This window comes from Vulpes lagopus, chromosome X (genome assembly GCF_018345385.1).
Source record: "Vulpes lagopus strain Blue_001 chromosome X, ASM1834538v1, whole genome shotgun sequence".
NCBI lineage: Eukaryota > Metazoa > Chordata > Mammalia > Carnivora > Canidae > Vulpes > Vulpes lagopus.
In genome coordinates, this window is record NC_054848.1 from 39084790 (window position 1) to 39108408 (window position 23619).

At 35.7% G+C, this 23619-nt stretch overlaps 1 protein-coding gene across 8 annotated transcripts in view; it reads left to right on the forward strand.

Moving 5' to 3' along the window:
• KDM6A (lysine demethylase 6A) overlaps positions 1–20924 on the forward strand; it is a 214842-nt gene extending 193918 nt beyond the window's left edge. For 7 of the 8 annotated variants that reach the window (XM_041742245.1, XM_041742247.1, XM_041742246.1 and 4 more), the window contains 3 exons: positions 11570–11696; positions 14146–14316; positions 15459–20924. In XM_041742245.1, the coding sequence (XP_041598179.1) occupies positions 11570–11696; positions 14146–14316; positions 15459–15488 (328 nt within the window). In that variant the 3' untranslated portion in view covers positions 15489–20924. Of the gene's footprint in view, positions 1–11569; positions 11697–14145; positions 14317–15458 lie in introns of those variants that run through there. The other variant, XR_005985746.1, reaches the window with a different exon arrangement.
• Positions 20925–23619: the final 2695 nt, after the last annotated feature.

Here is a 23619-nt window from a genome sequence, read left to right on the forward strand (position 1 = left end):
GATTCCTGAGATCGAGCCTCATATTGGGCTCTGAGCTCAGTGGGGAGCCTGCTTAAGATTCTCTCTCTTCCTCTCCATCTGCAGCACCACCACTACTCATGAGCTCTCTATATGTAAATAAAAATAATAATTTGAGTTTGGTACTTAGCTGAGCACTAAGAAAAGTGCTTCCCAGATTTTATCTGAGTCATACGTCTCAGCATCCAAAGATCACCGTTGGTTAGAACCAAGATTAAATGCCCATAGCTGTCTTGTACAAAAGCTACTTGCATATATCTGTGGCACAGAACTTCATTTTGGGGAGGTGGCAAGTTTGAGAAACTGATAAAATAGTTGGATAGAGCTATTTAGCAGAAGCTGTAGGAAATACAGAACTTTAGAGAACAAAGTTAGAGCTGACAGACTAGGGGGTCTTTTATCTAGTGGTTTGTGATTGCCTTGAGCGAAAGAAGAGGGGAGGAGTTACGGACAGAACTTAGAGGAATATGTCTATTTAAAAAAAGCAAATAGTGAACCAAATAAAGGTCAGAAGACAGCATGAGGAATATATCGTTGCAGTAATAGAGAGAGGGGGATCTTTTTCTACAAGCTCAATTGTGCTGTAAAATTATACCCACATCATTGCTTTGTTCCTCAAACCTAGTATTCTGCCAACAAAGGAAATGGTATTGGTTTATTCTGGCTTGTGAGCTATGCTAATTCTTAAGTAATGGTTCTCTCTTGACATTTCTTTCCTTGGCCTTGAGTCTTTTTCTTCATCTCCTGTCCCTTCCACCATACATAGCAATTTGGCTTTCTACCTTGAATATGCCCATTACTTCTCTTGCTAAGGTTACTGGTGACCAACTAAGCTAAACATACAAAGACACAAATGCAAACTTTCTTTAAAATCCTCCATTTGGGGTGGCTCAACCTGGCTCAGTCAGTAGAGCACATGACTCTTAATCTCAGGGTTGTGAGTTTGAGCCCCACTTCGAGCATAGAGATGACCTAAAATCCTCCATTTGTACCTCAAATCTGACTCCCATTTACCTTGTCAGCCATTTCTCCCACTGCTGCCTCTAGATGTGTGCTTGAACTTTCCATTTATCTTTGCTACTCTTTTTTGTATTTTAAAACATCTTTAAGGGCAGCCCCGGTGGCACAGCGGTTTGGCGCCGCCTTCAGCCCAGGGCGTGATCCTGGAGACCCAGGATCAAGTCCCATGTCGGGCTCCCTGCATGGAGCCTGCTTCTCCCTCTGCCTGTGTCTCTGCCTCTCTCTCTCTCTCTCTCTCTCTCTCTCTCTCTCTGTCTCTCAAGAATAAATAAATAAAATCTTTAAAAAAATATTTAATATGAACTACAATTTTTACACCTTCCCCTTTTTTCTCCTTGTTTGAATTATCTTTCAGTAAGGGATTAATTCAGTATACATTGGACATGTGAATTGTAGGCTATTTTAAAAGAAAAAAAATTACCAGCTCTGTGTAAGAAGTGGAATGAAGAAGATAAACAAAGATAGTCCTCCTCCTTAACTTCCTCCCTGAATTATTGTTTGTAATTCTAAATACTATGAATCAACAATGCATAATTTTTGGATCTTTGTAGTTAAGTGTTAATCAAAAACAATGTAAATGAAATTTACCTTGTGCCTTTATATCCCCTCACTTATTCACTCGCCCAGTTCTTTTCATGCTTTCATATTTGTTTGATATTTATTGTGAACGGAGTTGTGCTGTGTTACTGTGCTGAGAAAAAGGGATTTAATCACTTCTTAAGCTGCTTATAATAAATGGGGAAATAGTCAATGCATTAAAATATGTGATCTTTGCTCATGAAGATAGGTTTAAAAAAATGGGAGAGCACAGAGGAAGGCGCTTCTCAGATTGGGGGAACATTAAAGAAGGGCCTCACGGAAGTAGTAGTACTATAGCTCCATAGTCCTTTATCCTAAACACCTTAGGCCAAATGTGATTTGATATTCAGAATTCTTTGGGTTTAGAAAGGTAATACAATGCATATATGATATAGTTTGTCTTCTAGTAGGGTCTGTGGCAATATTCTGGAATCAAACACATTAATATTTCTCTGCAAAAACAGTCACCCTGATGAGATAAGCGAAAACTATAAAAAGCCCCAGGTCAAGTTTCAACACCAAGGCAATTGATGCAGAATTTGTGAAAAATTTGTGGGAGTGCAGTAAGTAATAGACTGTGTACCTCTTTTGGCACCGAGTGACTTAATAATGGGAGAATGATCTTCTCCTATTGTAACCTATTAATTCCTCATTATCATTTAGAGAATGGATTACCTGTAGTTATTTCAACAAGTCAGCATTACTCTTGTTTTTATTTTCTTTGCACTTTCCAAATTCATGTTGGGTCTTTCAGAGTCCTGTAATACCATAAAGTACTTTATCTGAGTAAGTCATATTGTTTTACTAAAATACAGTAATCTTCATAGTCTGCTTCACGTTTTTCCAAATATCTCTTGCATTGGCATGAGTCAAAAGAATATTCATTATCTTGATTACTTCTTTCATTGTATGATGCATTCAATTGACTTGAAATGTTAACAGCCTAACTCCTTAGAAAAATTTTAATGGAAGCTTAGTGAAAAACTCTCTTTTGATTTCCTTTAAGTGCTTAAATGAACATAAACTTTTCCCCGCATACCCCATATATTAAAGCGAACTTAGTTTCTCCTTCTTTATACGAAACTTTTTAAGTTTTTTTTTTTCAGGTTTAAGCCCTACTTATTCATATTAGCTGAAGAGTATGGATTTTAACTTCTATTGCTAAAAATTTCAGGTAGACTTCACACTGGCAGCAATTGCCAGTGGGAAGCCTTTAGAATTTTAAATCTTTTAGGGGCACCTGGGTGGCTCAGTTGGTTAAGTGTCCAACTCTTGATTCCAGCGCAGGTGATGATCTCTGGGTTGTGAGATCGAGCCCTGTGTCCAACTCTGCTGGACGTGGAGCCTGCTTAAGATTCTCTCTCTCCCCCTCTGCTCTCTCCTTCCACACGCTCTCTCTTTCTCTCTAAAAAAGAGAATTTTATATCTTTTTAATAATCAAATTTGCATATTAGCTCACTTGGCAGCAAGATGAAGCAATAAATGGAGGACATATCTGGTAGAATAAATGAGAAAGTAGTTGCTGCAATTCAGACAAGAGGAGGGACAAAGGTTAGAGGGTAAAATAGACTATACTTGGTGATCGTTGGGTGGTGGAGGTGAGAGGGAAATCTGTACTGCTGAGGCTTTGCCTTGGGTAGGTAGTGGGACATTTGTGCTTGTTAATGAAAACTAGGGGTCAGGAAAGAAGAAAGGAAATGAGTTAGGTGTGGGGAGTGATTCCTAGCTTGGTTGACTTTAGACATTCAGAACTTTAATTCCTCCTGTGATGTTTTAGTGGGGATCTCTGTTAGTAGCCAGATGACTGTATGGCTCTATTGCTTAGAAAAGGAGTCTGGTACACACATTTGTTACAGCTTTCAGCTGACTAACAGGTAGCTGTTAGTTTGGTGTTAGCTGTTAAGTTTTCTGAACCATTAGCTTTTTTTTTTTTTAAGATTTTATTTATTTATTCATGTGAGACACACAGAGAGGCAGAGACATAGGCAGGGGGAGAAGCAGGGGGAGAAGCAGGCTCTCTGCTGGGAGCCTGATGCAGGACTCTATCCCAGGGTCCCAGGATTGCCACCTGAGCCAAAGGCAGATGCTCAATCACTGAGCCACCCAAGTGCTCCCACCATTAGCTATTTTTAAAATAGAACTGTGCCCACACAAAGAAATGAAATGAGAAAGACTTTAAATGTAAGGCTATTATTGATCTTTTCCTTTAACTCGTTGAACTGTTGGCAGTTTTTCTATGTTACTACCTTACTCTCTTTTAAAATATATCAAATTTGCATGTAATGCATTGCTGCATGCCCCACTCCCAAACTTGTTTATACTTTTTCCTCCAACTTTTTATTTTGTAATTTTAAAAATCTACCAAAAAGGTTTAGTACTGTGAATGCCTGTATAATCTCATCTAGAGTCAACAGATAAGTTTTTGCCACATTCACTTAGCAGGCTCCACATATGCATATGCACAGTTTGAGTCATATGCAAAAGTAATTTGCAAACATTATGACATGACCCCTAGTGCTTCAACCTGCATCTCTTAAGAATAAGGATATTCTTATGTAACCAAAGTACTGTTTAACATATGTAAGAATTAGCTAATATACTATCTACATTTGAAATTCCCCAACTGCACCGAAATGTATTTTTGTAGCTCTTACCTCTCCCTGCCCCACCAGCTCCTATGCTGACATTGTATTCAGTATGTAGTCATTGTGTCTTTAGTCTCTGAAATTTTTTTACATGATTTCCTTCCTTCCTTCCTTCCTTCCTTCCTTCCTTCCTTCCTTCCTTCCTTCCTTCCTTCCTTCCTTTCTCTCTCTCTCTCTCTCTCTCTTTCTTTTTTTTTGAAGAGGGCAGACCTTTGTGTTACACAAGAGTTCCACATTCTGGATTTGTTTTCTCAGAATTTCATTTGGGTTGTACATTTTTGAGAACTATTGAACATACTTAGTTTTAGTAAACCCCTATCCCACTCCAGTTTAAATTATGTCATAGGTAAGTCTTAAGTGAATGAAGATACTTTAAAACCTAAAATTGAGGGTGGGGAGATTATTGCTGCTGATTATCCATCTTCATCATAGTATACAGTTTTTACTCTTGGTTTTAATTTAAACTAGTTGATTGAGAGCTAAGAGAAACCTCATTGTTTGAAAATTCATGATTCCCATTTTCAAATATTTGAGGTACATTTCTTTGGCCTACATTTTCTCCCTGTGGAGTGCTAAGGCTCTTCTTAGCTTCACTTTCATAAGACTCATATTTTCATTATGTTTTAGCATTGAAGTATTCCTTTTAACAGGACCCTTGAAAGGAATCAAATAATAGTGTAGCAAGTGAGCTCTGGAGACTGTTGATTCTGATTAGATTTCCCTGTAGATAACAGGCTTTCACAATACATAGATTCCTTTAGATGCAGTTGAATGGTTTAATCTCAATAGCAGATAAGGCCAAGTCCAACAAATATGATATAAACTGTTGCAATCATGTTGGGCTATTAGCAAGTTAATGTAATGATAGTATGTTTTTAATACGTCGGAAACTCTGGTTTCTTCACCACCTATTTTGTTAGTTCTGCTTTAATCACTGTGAGGGTAAGTAGTTCAGTACATTTTCACATGTCAAAAACAGAATGCCAAAGATCCTATTTTCCTCTGAAAAGTTCAATCTTAGGAAATCTCCGATTTAGGAGGAGCATATCAGGTAGTATGCTAAGGAACAGAAGGTCAATTTTCAGAATATACATTCTCTTATCAACCTCCCTGCAATCTGCTAGGTAATTATATGTTCTAAAAATACTAATACCTTATAAGCCAGTACTTGAAAATATATTTTCTAAAATTTCTGTAGTATCAAGTCCATTGAAAACTACTTCCCACAAACTTAATAAGTTCCTGTCAAATCATTTTGTCATACTTTTGACCACTTATAATGCACTGTTTTTACAGATATTTTTAAATGTACCATTTTATATGCACAATATTAATGCTTTATGTACTTTTCTCTGTGCCTTTTGTGTATAGGTAATCATTATATGTTCATTATTTGCCTTTCCTTTGTAATTTTCCTAAGTCTTAGGTTCTATACTATTTATTATCTCTGTGAAATACAGAGAGGGCAGCACTATGTAGTTGTTTGGAGTCCAGTCTGCCTTCAAATTTCAGCTGCTCCATTTATTGGTAGGAGGGGGACCATGGGCAGACTATCAAACTTATTGGTCTTTGTTTCCTTTTCTGAAAAAGGGGAATAATAATTGTATCTTTCTAATATAATTTTTGTTAAGTATTATATGGGTCCTAGCATAGGGTAAGCACTCAGTAAATGGTGGCTGTAGTTATAATTATTAATACTAATATCAGTTATAGTAATCTCAGTCACCTTCTGTTTTTCAAGTATAATACTCATGGACATAGTGCAGTGGTTCTCAATGGTGGGTAGTTTTGCCTCCTCCTGGCGCCTTCCTCAGAGGACATAGGGCAGCATCAATATTTGAATGGGAGGGGTGCTGTGGATATCTTGTGGGTAGAAGCTAGGGATACTGCTAAGCATCCCGTAATGCACAGGACAGCCTCTCTCAACAGAGAATTATCCAGCCCAAAATAACAATAATACCTTGATTGAGAAATCCTGACCTAATGAATCTAGACTAAGCACCTTTTAAATAATCTGTCTTATGTTCTTTTTGGTGTAATTGTTGCACTTTTAGTTGGCACTCATTGCACAACTCTTTTCAAATTGAAGAACTTCAGTTTAGGGGCTCCTGAGTGACTCAGTCAGTTAAGCATCTGCCTTCGGCTCAGGTCGTGATCTCAGGGTCCTGGGATTGAGCCCCATGTTGGCTCCCTGCCTGGTGGGGAGCCTATTTCTCCCTCTCCCTCTGCCTGCCACTTCTCCCTGCTTGTGCACATGTGCATGCTCTCTCTCTCTCTCTCTCTCTCAAATAAATAAATAAATAGAACCTTTTTTTAAAAATTTAAAAACTTCAGTTTAGTAATCATGTAATTACTCTAACACAGTTTAAGAATTTGACATGTTGAATTTTAAATATTGATCACTAACTTCCAGGCACTAATCTAAGCACTTTTATATACCACATGTAATTCTCATAATAGCAGTATTAGTTGCATCTTTTTGCAGTGAGGAAACAGACACAGAGAATATGAAGTATGTGTGGAGCTGGGATTTGAACCCAAGCAATCTAGCTCTATAATCTGCTCTTATCTATCTGTCTCCCTTGCAGTTTTCTTTCTGTGGTCTCTTAAGACTTTTATCATAAAAATGTGATTCATGAAGTTGATATCTTACTGATGTCCATTGAAGAATAATGCTACAAATTTTATTTTATTTTATTTTATTTTTTTATTTTTTTTATTTTTTTTTATTTTTTATTTTTTTTATTTTTTTAATTTTTTTTTTAATTGCTACAAATTTTAGACATTGTTTATAATTTCATTATAAAAGTAAGAGGAAGTAAGAGGTTTGCACTGGTTCTTCTTTCTCTGATCATAAAAATCACCTGAGACTAAGATTTCTAGTCTGTTTCTAACAAGTAAATTCAGAGCTCTATGGGAAGAACCCTGAGAATCTCTTTCACAGTGGCCTATATGAATCCTCTGATCAAGCAAGTCCCTGACATCCTAGACTAGATTAGATTTCTTAAAGCTAATAAAATTTTTCTTTTCCTTTTTTTGGGTGCATATTTTAGATTACTACCCTATCTACATAATATAAACTTTATCACAAGCACAGAGAGAGGTTTTGAATATATGTTAAAGTATTAACTCCCTTTTCTCTTTGATTCCCATTTTTATATGAATAAGTGAGGTATGCGCCAGCTCTTTGGTAATATCCAGTTGGCCTAATAATTGAATAAGAGGGTATAGCCACAAAGACCAGTCCATAGTGTAGATCCTAATACTCTTGTCCTGGGGCTGCATCTTCTAAAACATCACTGGGTTAAATATATAGTGTTTTGTGAGAACACTGAATAAAAAAAAAAAAATCTAAAAATTCTAAAACTCTGCATCTTCATGGTTAACATTTGCTTTCATGCTTGATTTTTCCATCCAAGAGTTTAAAATTTTTGAGATACTCATTTTTATCATTGACTGAGACCTTGATTTTCAGCCATGTGTTTGGTTTAAATGAAATAAAATGTCTTACTGACATTCAGACACTCACTGTTGTCATAGGGGAATGAAACCCTTGAGTGACAGGTGGCAAGTGTGTCTCAAGGGCTCACACATTGGCTCACTTATCCTGTATGGCTCTTTCAGTAAGAGATTGGTCAGGGCAGGACACCTCTTGGTGTACTTTAGTTTGTAGACCATCTACTTCTTAGTGGCTAAGACTGTTACCATAAAGACTTATATCAAGTTAACCCATGTTTCATCTGTCTCCGCACTGGTATTTGGGAACTAACTTTGGAAACTTAGTCAAGCTGCCCCTGGGGATGTCTGAGTAGTCCCTGGTGTTGTCTTAAATTTGACATAATGTACTATCACTGTGGCTTTTTTTTATTCTCCTGCCCCAGGAACCCCATCCCAAAATTAAAATCTGGTAGCAACAGTTGTTTGTTTACCTAAGTGATCCCCATACTAGCTTTGTTTTTGGCATTCCCTCTGCTTGAAACATGCCTTCCTCTCACCTCCCCTTCTTGCTCACATCTAAATTGACAACTTCTTTATGAAAACTTCTGTGATTTCCCATCTCTCCTCAATTGAAGATGAGCCTCTCCTTCCTTTTAGCATTCATGGCATACTTTATCTATTTATCTTTTGCCCATTGTATTGATTTGTATTATTGTACATGATCATTTGTCCATCTATTGTCTCCAGTTTTCTTATTCTGATATTTCAAGTATATTTGCACTTCTATGCCCTGTGTAAAGCTGTTCACTAAAATTCCATCCCTTTTGTGGTTCCATGTTTGCAGATGGGTCTTTGGGTGGATTAGATTCTTACTGTGTAACTTAAATACAGCATGTCCTTAGTCAGCCTCTCCCTTGTGGTTGTCTTCAAGCCAAAGCTGTCTTTAATACCCCCTGCCTTTTGGTGTAGTTTTTCATCCAAACAGCTAAACACAGGGCCTTTAAACCAGACTTATCCTTAAAAGTCACAGAATTCTCTGCTTGTCTAGCTCCTGAAATAATTTCTGACCTTGTTCCTAAAATGTATTTATTAAAAATAGCATCTTCTGTCTTCTACATTTTTACACTTTTTGCTAGTGATTTATTGTTTTGTTTTTAACAAGTTGCATTCTTAATTGCTATAAGGTAAATTTATTAAAACTCAGCTAAACTAAAATGAAAAGGAAATGACTCATATTTTTTAGCTCTTTGGTATACTCAAATGTTGTCTACGCATAAAATCAAGGCCTGAGATTAACCAAAGCAGAACCAGATGACTGTTAAGTCTTGAATAGTATATCTGTATCTTCCCTAGGCATCCTTTCCTCAGATGTTTTTATTTTCTATTTATTTTTCCCTGCCCTTTGGTTGAATCACACCCTTTCTGTAGGATCTGCTCATTGCTATAGACTCCAAAAGAGCCTGTGTCTCTCTCAATTCTCCTTCTGTTCCAACTGCTACCTTTTGAAAAAGAGAAAACAAAAATTTTTACTGTTAAGGAAAAAAACCAAAGGGCAAAGGGGAAACCACAATTTGGTTATTCGTTGTCAGATCACATTAGTTGAGCTGACAGTTTTCTAAGATTCCAGGGTCTCACAAAATAAAAATTCTGGAGCTGATTCCGGAAGCAGCATACTCAAGGCTTAGTATTTACTCTTAATATAACCCTAGCTCTAACCCTTTATTTTTTTGTAGGAAAACATATATACTAATTGCCTTTTTCTGCATAAAACTACCAAACAAGCCATAAGTTATAAACTACAATCTAACTGCCAAAGTAATTAGTAGCATTGGACATAAAAGTTCATTCGCTGAGTAGAGTGGAGTAAGGCTCACAGAACCGAGGCTCTGTGTTTGAAACCCAAAATCAAATGGTGCTGACTAACCTTCAAGAATCTTCTCTTCAAAAGAGATGAGGGGGAGCAGGCAGGTAAAAGATAGGAAGACCAGAAAGAAGAAAGTACAGTGTGAGTTAGTGAGAGGGGAGGCTTAAGATTTTGTTTTCACAAACCCCTAGCCCAGCCACTTAAAAATTAGCTTTATGACATCAGACAAATTTAGCTTCCCTGAGCCCTCGTTTGGTCATTGGTAGGGTGGAGATGAGAGTGTCTCTGGCACAAGGCTGGTAAGAGGCCTTCATGGCATAACATGTCTGAAGCACCTAATACCATGCTTCCTGTTTCTTATTTTTTATTATTTATGTACTTTATTGTATTATTTTATTATTTTTCCTTGTCTGTTTTCTCACATGAGAGCATAGTGGAGTCTGCAGATCTTCCTAAGGTATCTGCAAAGTTTTACGCATTACTTTCCTGTGAAAAAGACCTTATTTTGAAACCCTGATTGGGAAACTTGTTTAGTTAGATTGGTAGCTTCAGAGGGGAGTTGTGCATGTAACACGGGAAGGGGAAAAGGGGAGGAGCAGGTACTGTTCAAGAGCTGGCAGCATAGTCTAGAATTCTATCCTCTCTTTTTACCATGATCTGACTTTTTACTTGCTACCTCCTCGACACATTTTCACACACACACACACAACTGCAGCCCTACCTTTGACTTGCAAACTACAATCTAACACATTATTTTGTTTTTAAATAAGCTAAACACAAGAATAGCCTAAGCCAAATTAAGAGTGAAATACTTTGACTAGGATACTGAAAGGATCTGTCTTATAACTGTAAAGTTGCTATAAAGTTGCTATTGTTTAAGGTTTGTTAATTAACAAGTTTAGGGATATTTTCAGTTATCTTTTTTTATCTTGGCTTAATTTACATGGGTTCGGAATAAGTAACGATACTTCTTTAACTTTGTAACTTAGGAGATAGCAAGGAAATATGTTATTATCATGCTTTAAATTTTACTTGTTAAGTAATCAAATATTTATTGAGCACCTACTATATGCCAGGCACTGTCCTAGGCAGTGAATAAAACAAAAACTTTTGCTCTCAGTCAGTTGCTAAACTCATTTCCTTTTCATTTAGGATATTTTCATTGTCTGCATTTTAGAGCTGAAAAGTGCCTTAAAGACCATCTAGTCCAACCTCTCTTTCAAATGGAGAACCTGAGCCACTAATTCACAGGAGAGTAAGAGACTTTAGCAGACAAGTCCAAGTAATGACAGCAAACTAGGAAAATCACGAATTGTGAGAATTCAATATATTGTTAGCATCATAAGTATGAATTTAGAAAAGGTATAAATTATAAGAGGAGTTCACTTGTGTTAATATAAATGAAAGATTCTACTATATTAGCCTCAAGTTAAAATCAAGTTATGTCTTTTTTCTTTAGCACTGTAATGAAACCAATTTTGTGTCGTATAGCAACTAAATCTATAACTGGTTTTCTTTGTATAGACTCAAGTTTCAAAAGCAGCTGTACAGGTGATGCTATTTATGAGTAATAGGTAGTGCTGACAGAAATAATGTGCCTTCCTGCCTTAATAGAATCATAGCAGTTGAGATCTGGAATTTAGACCCCTTATATCAAGGATAAGGACATTGACTCCCAAAGAGGTTAAGTGACTTGCCCAAATAAGAGCCAAATTAGCAACTACTATTTAAGCAAGGAGTCAGGTTTTTTATATTAAAATCACTGTATTTTGATATTCAGGTATCAATTAATTTTCAGCTTTAAATGATCTCATATTGTTATCGTCAGACTCGCTGAGCATTGGCCTTATTTTTTAAATAAGAGAAAATCTGGGAAATTGACCAAAAAAAAAAAAAAATGATAAAGTCACAGATGGCTAGAACCAAGTCTCCAGGAGTATATCTTTTATACGAAAGATATACAGTATTCTGTTGCTGGTCACAAATAATTTTTCCCCCATAATAGGTATTGTCTTCTGAGAACTCTGAAGCAATGTCAGACATTGAGGGAAGCTCTCATTGCTGCAGGAAAAGAGATTATATGGCATGGGCGGACAAAAGAAGAACCAGCACATTACTGTAGCATTTGTGAGGTAAGTAACTATTGTTATCCAGGGTTGTTTTATAAAGCTTCTTACCTCTCTACTTTTGTTTTCTACTTAGTTACTTTTATTTAAAATATATTTAAACTCCTATGTCCTGCATCTTCCTGAAATTGACATTGTGTTCAGTCTTGTTATTTTCTTGTTACTTCGCTATTATATTAAAATTTAATCTCATGACCTGCTATTTCAGTAACAATGAATTAACTCTAAAAGTAATTACAACAGTCATTTATCTGGTAGATATTTAACAAATGATAATCATCAAGAAGTTTAGTCTTGAGATTTTAAACTGGGAATAATCCAGATGTAGGCAGATGACAGTAAACTGGATGTAGTTCGATATAGCCCCAGGCAGATCAGTGCTCACACCTCTCTGGTGCAGTTCATTATACATTGGTCAATCTTCTGTGGCCAAAGTTTGCAAGAGAAGCAGAAACAAATAAAATATAGTACCTGTTCTGAAGGAGCTTACATTCTACTTGGAGAAGACAAATTATAAACAACTAATTGTAATGTACATGGACTGGTGAATACAGAGTTGTCTTACTGTTATGATAACACTAAGGGGAAAAATAACCTAATATTCCCTTCTAGTGTTGGCATAAGATTTACAAAAGTATTAACATTTGAGTCCATCCTGGAAGGATGAGTATGACTTCAGTGGGCTAAAAAATGATGAGAATTAGAGGTGGAGTGAATATTGTTTTGAGCTGTAGGCACAACATGGGAAATGAAATGGCTTATTCAGACAAGTATAAGTAGTCTGGTGTGGCTGGAACATGGACTATGCAAATTCTACTTATAAGTGTAGGTGGTAGGAAACTGTTGCAGAACATCTCAAATGATTTTAAGGAACTTGATATTTATTCTGAGGTCATTGAAGCCATCAAAAGATATTGAGCAGGCAGCCACATTGGATATGTGTTTGAAAGAGAAATGTGAATCTTTAAAAAAAAAATGAAAGAGAAATGTAATTGGACAGAATGGAGATAGGAAGCTATTGCAGTGGTTTTAAGAAAGAGTTGTTATCTGAAGGCCTATGTGAGACTGCAGTGGGGATATTAAAGGAGGAGAGGAATTCAAAAATATTTAGAAGATAAAATCTTGTTACCAGACAGCCTATTACGTAGTAGAAGTGAGGGACAGGTTGAAGAATGCTCACAAATTTTCTAGCTCAGATGACTAGGTTCATGTTGTTGCCCGTTGATAGTAATGGTAAAATGATGAATGCTGGAATTTTGAATTAACACACTGTACAAAGAAGATAATGAGGTCATGAGAGTTTTCTGTCATTGAATAAATGCAAGGATATGCCAAAGCCAGAGATATTAATGATCCATTCCAAACCTTGAAATTCTGTATTCTGACATTGACTATTCTTTGAAATGGTTGAATCCATCTCTTCTAATGTTGTGCAACCTGGCCAAAGTTAATCTTTGGGAGATCAGGTAGAGTCTGGTTAGGTGTGTTATACCTTAAAAAAAAAAAAAGAAGAAGAAGAATGTATAAACTTTTCAGAATGACTCCTAACCCTACAGTGTTACTTCTTTTTCCACCTGAACCATAACAGCTCATCAATCTTTCTGTAAAAGGTAGAGCTATTATTTCTAAAATCATGCTATACTCATGAATATACCTTTTGCGTGTACTCCTATTCCTTAACATGAGGCTTATAGCTGAACACTCACTGTCACTTACCTGTCAGTTTCCTCATCTGTAAAATAATCAGATTATATACTGTTTAATAAGTGTGTTTAGAGGATTGTCTAAGCACTGTGACATGCTCTGGAGTTGCAAAAGTGAGTAAAATGTAGTCTTCATCTTTGAGGAGCTCTGTCTATGAAAGAAGACTGATACCCATACACAGTGCTCCATGATGAGTATTGTAACATAAGTAAACAGAAAATAACGATCCCTTTCTTCTGACTGTATGCCATTGTTTTGGATTTAAAACAAAAATAGGCTGACCTGCCAGGCGCCTGGGTGGCTCAGCGGTTGAGTGCCTTTGATTCAGGGCATGATCCTGGGGTCCTGGTATTGAGTCCCACATCAGTCCTCCCTGCAGGAAAGCCTGCTTCTCCTTTTGCCTGTCTCTGTGTCTCGTCTCTCATGAATAAATAAATAAAATCTTAAAAAAAAAATAAGCTGACCTAGACTAACTTTTAAATTAGGCTTTTGCCAGTGGTTGTAAAGAGTATGCCATTCCTTTAAGTCAGTTCCCTGAATATCCATTACCACCCATGTCTTTGGGTTTGGTGCAATAGAAAGCTGGCCTATTAAAGATTCTCCAACATGGCCGTATTTGTCTTCGTACCTACTCTTAACCAGAGATCACTGTCCACAATTCCATGTAAAGTAGAATTCTGTGATTATACTAAAACAGTACAATAAATAAATACCACTATCACTATTACTCTTTTTTTCTTGCATAAAATAGGTGGAGGTTTTTGATCTGCTTTTTGTCACAAATGAGAGCAATTCTCGAAAGACCTACATAGTGCATTGCCAAGACTGTGCACGAAAAACAAGTGGAAACCTGGAAAATTTTGTGGTGCTAGAACAGTATAAAATGGAGGACCTGATGCAAGTCTATGACCAATTTACATTAGTAAGTGAAATCAGCATGTGAGTACATACTTAGCTGGATAGGGAAGCAGCAGTGTTTGTTCTGCCACCTGATAAGTAGGAGGTAATGAAATATTTAAATTTTCCTTTTGCTTGTTAGATATTGCATGAGGAAAATTCATATCACCCCCCTCCTTCACTTCCAAGTATTTATTCCCATGAAATGGCGTATTTCATTTTCACTTTTCTTCCTGGGCGAGTCAGAGCCTAACTAATGTCACCATAATTACATTACAGAATATTTCTGTGCTTTTACAACACTATTATATTCTTTATGCCATTTGATTTCAGTTGATAAAATGTGTACATAGGTTATTAGTGTCCACAAAATGAATTAGTAAGTGTGGTCTTAAATAGACTTCTGCTTTTAGAGCTAATTATATGTATTTAAAATTTTGTCCTTGTCAGAAGTATTAACCTCATAGGAATATTTGATGGAGCGTAACTTCCTGGTACGTTATATAACCTTAATGAAATTCAAGTATACTTACAAATATTATACAGTTTTTAATTTTTAAACAGCAGATGCTTAGGGGGAAGCATTTCACTTTAGTACATCAATAGTTTCATGAATAGAAACACAGATATAATTTATGAATTGTTGATTTCTTCCAGTACTTTTCTCTACGTATGTGATTAGAAACTGAATTACTAAAATTTTAGCTCCTGTTTTCACTTAAATGGTCTTTAAGATTGCTTGAAGAAGAAAATTATCTGGGCTATGTTAAACATGATATATTGTCTCATTGAGATAGCTTCTGAAGCCAGTCACTAATGAAATTATAATTGATTTGTGAAAATCATTTTCCACAAGCCTTTTTTATTTTGGAAGCAGTCTGAAAAGTGGTCACCCTAATAACATCCTAAGAGTTTTTGACTAATTGGTGAAGTACAGAAAAATGTAGGCACACTGAGTAGAATAATGGTCTCAGACCCTTAGGAAAACTGGCCACAGGGGAAACAGTACAGGGACGTTCACATTGTGTTCACATTGTGTAGCTAGCTTTTAAACTTTCTTGAGAATTGTTACTTTCCCTACCTTCATAAGCAGACGATGTTTAGCCTTGAGCTCCGGAACACTATTAACAGTTGTGTATACCAAAGTAACACACCTTTTATTTTCAGGCTCCTCCATTACCATCCTCCTCATCTTGATATTGTTCCATGGACATTAAATGAGACCTTTTCTGCTATTCAGGAAGTAACTCAGTTCTGCACCACTGGTTTTTGTAGCTATCTCGTAAGGCTGCTGGCTGAAAACTGTGTCTATGCAACCTTCCAAGTGCGAAGTGTCAACCAACTGGACAGGGGAGAGCACTGCTCCTAATCCAGGACTCTCACAAAGCTGATCAGCTGTACTTCAGACAAAAAAAATAATAATAATAAATTCCATGTTTTGTATATATCTGACAAAACTGGCAACATCATACAGACTACTGACTTGAAAACAACCTCTTTTATATTTCTCTATTTCTGGGCTGATGAATTGGTTTTCATCTATCTTTTCCCCTTCACAATTTTCCTTGGAAAAAAATACTAGCCTAGCCAGTCATTTCTTTGTAAGGTAGTTAGCAATTTTAAGTCTTTCTTTGGTCAACTTTTTTTTAATGTGAAAAGTTAGGTAAGGAACTTTTTTACTGCTTTTATGTTTTTCTGTCTTGTTTTGAAACCATGATGGTTATTACACTTTTGGTTCGTAAATAAAATGTTTAAAAATTAACAGCCAAGTCACAAAGATAATGGATTGCACATAGACTAAGGAATAAACTTCAGATTTGTGATTTTTGTTTCTAATCTTGATGTAAATTTACACTATTTATAAATACATATTTATTGCTTGAAAATATTTGTGAATGGAATGCTGTTATTTTTTCCAGATTTACCTGCCATTGAAATTTTAAGGAGTTCTGTAATTTCAGACACTACTCCTATTACATTTTCTATGTGTAAATAAAACTGCTTAGCATTGTACAGAAACTTTTATTAAAATTGTTTAATGTTTAAAGAGTTTTCTATTGTTTGAGTTTTAAAAAGACTTTATGTACAGTACCCAGTTTTTGTTCATTTTTCAAATCTGACTATATATATTTTATATATACTTATGTATGTATATATAATATATATAGAAATCTGGATATATATGTATAAAGATTTAGAACTTAAATTTTTCTCGTTTTAAGTTTCACATCTATGGTAGATTTTTGAGGTGTCTACTGTAAACTATTGCTTACAAAAGTATGATTATTTTTAAAGAAATATATATGGTATGTATCTTCAAGACTTAAAATGTCAGACTGGTTTATTGTTAAGTTGCAATAACTGCAATGATAGACCAATAAACAATTGCTGCCAAAACGTAGTATAATAGTAGAAAACAAATAGTGATTGAACTTAAGGTTTTCAAGGGAATGTTACATGGGCTTGATAAATCTTGTACATCACTAAGTAGAGTTTTATATGGAAGAAAGTTTCAGATGAAGGGCTCTATTTTAGAATGCAAATAAATTAAGAGACTTATTTTTTAATGTTAGGCAATTTTGAAATTTCATGCTTTTCTGCTTGCATGACATGATTGGGGTAAAGAGGGGAGAGTCTACAAATCCCTGTCACTGGTAAAAATATAGCAAGCTATATTAGCATTAACAAGTCACTTCTAATTAATAATGGTATTTCATTTTATGATAATGGTACCTTGCATTTTATCTCTTTTATCACACTGTTCTTTATAAGATTTTCTAGGAAGCCTTAGTGAAGAAACATAGAGAATGCTAGAAATGGAGTTATATTTATGACTAAAGAGAATTTATAATCTTATCTAGTGAAATGCTGTACTGATTGCATTAATCAAGTATTCTTGTTCAGATAGTTTTGGAGTATGTTGTCCTCCTAGAAACAGTTTGAAGGCTTGGAAGCATGGAGATACTTTATTTAATTAGTTAATTTGGTAAATATTGAATATCTACTAGCAGCAATCATCTCTCTAAGTATGAATCATTTATAACTTAAGAAGGAAATACTTACAATCTATTTTAGTTAAGGAGCAAGAGTACTGTCTAAGTGCTGCTTAGGATGTGTAACCACTAAATATTTTTGAAATAACTCAAGACATTTTTACAAATAAAAATTGCAAGCCAACTATCCAGAAGCAAAGATTATAAGAATGCTAAAGCTATGCCTAAATGTTGCTTAACCAGTTCTAGTTTATCTTACTGACACAGTGTCTTATTTCCTATGGTTATATCAAGATAGTTTATTGCCAAGATTAATATAGGTTGTCTGACACGTAAGAGTAATTTAGTACTGTTTCACCAATACATACTTGCAAGTTATGTCAAGAATAATACTTGTTCAGCTTAATCTTTGGGTAGAGGATAGGAGAGAAATCAAACATATCAACATTACTCTAGAGTATAACTAGATAAAAGCAGTGTAAACTGCTTTCTCTTCATCAATTTAATATCCTTTATAATTTACATTTTTCACATTTCAGAAGAAATAGAATCATTTTTTTTTCTTTTTACTACTCCATGTATAGGTTAATCCCATTAAAAGCACACTTTATCCAGATGCCTTAATAACAAAACAGGTTTGCATCATAATACACATTGTTTAGAGAAAAGCTAATTACCAAATGTATAAAAAAGCAGATGAAGCTCCAGATAGTGGGAACTGAATCATCTTTTCTCATTGTCATCAGTTAAACAGGAAATCCTATACCTTATACCCATCAGTAGAGCAGTTCAACTTGCTTTTTTAACCTATGTTATGTTAAATCATTTTTTTTTTTAAATGTGGCGGCTTCATTTTGAACTAAAACTGAAGTCAGTTTTCAAAAGTAGTCAATCGACACAGCCTTCACAATTTCAACTTAAGATCATATAATACTATGAATTTAACTGAAATGAAGTGTCTGCTTCTTAGAACCTAGTCATTAAATCTTTAAATTATTGTCATGTGTATTTTGATTTAGTCAGTATACTTATTGAACATCTTTTAAAAGCAAATCTAAGATGTGATCCCTGTCCTCTGTCCACACACACATCTAATATGGGAGATTCATGTGATACATCAGGCAAAACCTAGAAAAGGTAACAAGAAGGGTGATATTGGGGCCTGCATTTCAGGGGTTTATATCACACCCTCCCGAACCAAGAGGATTTGGGAACTTTGGCTAAGGGGTTGGAGGAGTGCTGAAAGAAAGAGTAGGAAGGCACTGACATGTGGAAAGCTTCCTCTGCCATGAAAGGTGCTTAAGCTTTACCCTGTAAATATGGAACAGTCCATGGCATCTAAACAATAGAACAACACTGAATTTGCAGTAGTCTTCCTGCCTGCTTTAACACACTCCATCTACCCTGTATGTTGCTGCCAGAGGGATATCTCCAAAGCAGAGAAATTTAAAGAAGAGCGAGGATTTGGATTTGAGCTTTGGATGTTGTGAGGTTGGAAAAAGTACAGATTGGGAAGACAAAAAGTAAGTTCCACGGGACCCATTAGATGAGGTACTTCTAACGAGAATGGGAGATATGGAAGTACAGTTCTGGAGGCAGAAAATAATGAACTGCTTGTCGGGCATCTAAGTAGTTGGAATTAGGAGAGGCCTGGTCTGGAACCATGTATCTGCTGTTCATTGAGGTGGTGCTTAGAGCCAGAAGAGATGATAAGATGATCCAGGAACTGTGGTGAAGAGAGGTAGACCAAATACCCATTAAGGAATGTCAGCATATAAGAGAAAAGGAGATTGCAAAGGAGACGAAAGCTAAACCAGCCAGGGTGATGTTGGACAAATTAGAGCTTTTGAAAAATAACCACACCATGCTGCAAAGATGAGGATTACAGGTATTTCTTTGGGCTTTCAGAAGATGATTGGTGATATTTGCCAGAGCACCTTCAGTGGAACAACAACCTAACTGCTGTGGATGGGAAAAGGTATTGAATTTGAGGGGTGGGGAGTTGGGGGCTATCCCGTCTCCAGGATCCCTAAGTATGAAATTATATTGGTCTTTGAATGGCAAACAGATCACCAATGCTAAATATTTTGTATCACTGTCTGGAGTGCTTTGCACAGTAATAGTTTTGTATATATATTGTGAAGCAGTCCGTGTGGTATTTTGTTTTTGAAAGGAAGATCTTTTTAGTTGAACAGGGACATGATGGTATTTTTTTAGCGTAGTCTCCAGACAACCTACCATTTACTGACTTACCTGTCCAAAGCACAGTGCTAAGTACTTAATATACATTCTTTTCAGTGACCCTCTTAACTTCCCCATCTCACTGAGGCAAGTAGATCATACAACTTCCCCCAAGGTTTGTGGTCAAGGGTTCAAGCCAAGATTCTAACTGGCGATGGGAAATCCAACTCCAGAGAAGTGCTATTCTACCTCCCACTGCAAAGAAGTAGGAATTGCTGAGTAATTACTCTGTAGTCATGCTTGAAAGAAACTTTTCATTCTGAATATTTCTTTAACAAATGAAAGAGGTCTTCAAATTTGATGACCTATAATTAGGCCAACTGTGTCTTTTACAGTCCAAACCAGAACCCTTTTGAGGTCAAAAGGGGGCACAATTAGTACTTACTGGGACAAGGCAGCAGCCATAAAATGTGGCTCTCCTGGGCAAGCTGGGATGTATGGCATAGCATTTAAGTTGGTCTTCAGAAGCATTTGGAAGTAGTATTGACCTCCCAACATAATACTCCTAGATTTTTACGCCCTTAGAATGTTGGAAAGGAAGCATGGATTTATGGTGCATTAGGATCCACAATTGTGGTTGGAAAAGATAGTGAATGATTGGGGGAAGATACAAGCAATGGATTTTAGGAAGTGGAAATGATAGAGGGAAGGGAAAGTCCTGTTAAGTCTTAGTGGTGGCTACTGAGTTGTTCTGGTCCTTAAGTCAAATAATGGCACTTGAATAAACTGTAACAAAGTGCGTAAATAGAATATTTTCGATATAATGGTTAATGGAAATTTTCTCTAAACTTGGTCTGACTACCATTTATTTACTAGTCAGTTTAAGCTGGGAATCTGATTTAACATATTCAGTACATGATTTCTAAGTGTGCCAACCTGGAAAAAATACAGAGTCCCTTCTCTCAGGATTTTAAAACCATTCCATGCCAGGCAGTTTACTCCCAACTGATTAAACATGTCTTGATTTGAACAACAGAAAGATTCCTGATGAACTTCAGGACTATCTAAGGTATTTACATTATAACCATGTGTGTGTAAGTATATGATGACCTCAAATAGATTAAAGGTATGATTAACATAAAGTAATACTCTGAACCACACCTACTTCCCCAGGTGGTTAGACACAATATCTATTAAGTGTTAAGGGAAGAAAGGAGGAGAAAGCAAACACTGATTTTGTAGGCTTATAGAGTTAATTGTAGCTAAGCATTCTTTAGCTCTCCATTTTGTGTAGAATAATACATTTCGCAGAGTGAAAGTAGATGAGAATGTTATCTTTAGAAAACTTGATATATGTGATTTAAATGTCATTACCTTTCATTAAATGTACTCGGATGCAAATTTTGAGATGTGCACATGGAAAGGATTCTATGTTTAATAAATGGAAGTCGGTACTCAACTCTGATCAACAAGATTTTCTGGGTTAAGGTACTAAATAATTGGAGGGGGGAGGCAGGGAAGTTCAAAAATACATGTGATACTGGTACATCAAAAATTTCAGTAAAAAGGAAAAACTAAAAAGTGCCAAAGACTTGAAAATACAACTGTATACAAAACCTGGATGGTTTTTAAATATTGATCAGCCTATAAATTGTCCTGCCATAAATCATTCTAAATCAGATGGGGCTCACAGTCCATGAATTAGAATACCTCTCTAAGACCATCTCTATTTTTTCCATCAGATAAGGCTAGTCTCCTCAAGTTTCACGAGTAAAACCCACTGAAGGGCTGTGTGTGAACAGTGGGTAATCTAGTTAACACTGAAGTGCAATGCTAGCTCTCTGAAACTTGCATTTTAGCCTTGCCTCAGGCTCCATTTAGCCTATCCCCCTCTCCACCTCTCTCTCCCTTTCTTTTGACTTAACTTTGTTTCAAAACATAAAACATTTACATGGCTAAAAGTACAAAACTATATTAAAATGTATTGTCAGTGAAATCTTGTTCCCATCCCTATAAGAACCTTCAAATTGTCTCCACCCACCACCTATAGGTAACCATTTTTTAATTCATTAGCTCATATCTTTTGTGTTTCTTTTTCCAAAAGTAAATAAATTGGAACATATAGTCTTATTTCCCTTTTATACACAATATGTAGCATGATGTATGCACATTTTGGCACCTTGATTTTTGTCCCCCACTGAATATATCCTAAAAATCATTACCAGTTCATGGTGCTCCATCATTTGCATGTATCATCTCAATGATGGACATTTGGGAGATGTTTCCAATCTTTTGCTATTTCAAATAGTGTCTCAATGGCCTTGTGTATACATTGTTTTATATTTGTGGAGGTATATTTTCAGGGTAAAGTCATAGATAACTAGGCCACAAGGTAAATGCGTGTATAGTTTCACTCAGTATTGCCCTTCCTAGCTATACTGTGTTGTACTCAACCTAGCAATGTATGAACAAGACTTTTTCTCCTTACAGCCTTGCCAGTAGACTGTATCATGGAGCATTTGGGATTTTGCAAATATAATAGATGAAAATGGAATCTTAGGGTAGTTTTGTCTTATTTTATTTATTTATTTATTTATTTAATTTTTTATTGGAGTTCAATTTGTCAACATATAGCATATATCACCCAGTGCTCATCCCGTCAAGTGCCCCCCCCCTCAGTGCCACCCAGTCACCCAACCCCCTGCCCACCTCCCCTTCCACCACCCCTTGTTCATTTCCTAGAGTTAGGAGTTTCTCACATTCTGTCACCCTCGCTGATATTTCCCACTCATTTTCTCTCCTTAGGGTAGTTTTAATTTGCAATTCTTTAATTACTAAGGTTGAGCGATTTTTCATATATTTAAGGACTATTTGTCCATTTTTTAAACCTGATCTTTTTTGAGATATGGTTACATAATACAGTAAGCTTAATGGATCTTAAGTGTACAATTTGACGATTTTTGACAAATGTGTCCATTATATTCCAATCAAGAGTTATGCGTAGTCATTGCCCTAGAAAGTTCTCGTGTCCTTTTCTGTTTTCTTCCCTTGCTGCCCCCAATCCCAGGCAACCACTTTTCTGATTTCTATACCAGGATTATTTTTATTGTTCTTAAACTTCATAAAAATGGAAGTGTGCAAAATGGCTTTTTTTTTGTATTTGACTTATTTCACTTAGCATGTTTTTGAAATTCATCTATGTTGATGACTGTATCAGTAGTTCCTTTTTTATTGTTGAGTAATATTTTCTTGTATGACTATAACACAGTATGTTTATCCATTCTCCTGCTGATTGACATTTGGGTTTCCAAAATTTGTTACTAAGAATAAATATGGCTAGATCATAAGGTAGGTCTATATTTAACTTTATAAGCAATTGTTAGACATTTTTCCAAAGTGATGGTACCACTTTATACTTCCACCATCAATATCTAAGAACTCTGGTTGCTCTGAATCCTCAGATATTTAGTGTTGTTAGTTTTCAAAATCTTAGCCATTCTAGTCAGTGCATGGTATCTGATTATGGTTATAAATTCACATCTTTGTGATGACTAATGTTGAATGTCTTGCATGTGTATACTGATCATCTATATATCTTCGTTTATGAAGTGTGTAGATGTTTTGCTCATTTTAAATTGGGTTGTCTTTTCATTATTTGTAGAGTGTTCCTTATATGATCTACTTATATGCCATTTGTCAAATATTCATATTACAAATATTTTTCCCAGCCTGTGATTTGCTTTTTCATATTCTTAATGGTGTCTTGATGAGTAGACATTCTTAATTTTGATAAAGTCTAGTTTATCTATTTTTATATGGTTAGTGTTTTTTATGTACCGTCTAGGAAACCTTTACCTAACCTTGGTCTCAAAGATACTCTCCTATGTTTTCTACTAGGGTCCTTATAGTTTCACATTTAGGTCTGTAAATCATCACAAATTAATTTTTGTGCTCTATGAAGTCTTTCAGGTAGTGTAGGTTTTCCAACTTTGTTATTTCTCAAAGTTAACTTGTCTATTCTAGGTCTTTTGCATTTCTAGATTAATTTTAGAATTAGCTTGCCAATTTCTACCAGAAAATCCTGCTGGAATTTTGACTGAGATTACATTTAATCTGTAGATCCATTTGTGGAGAATTGACATCTTAACAATATT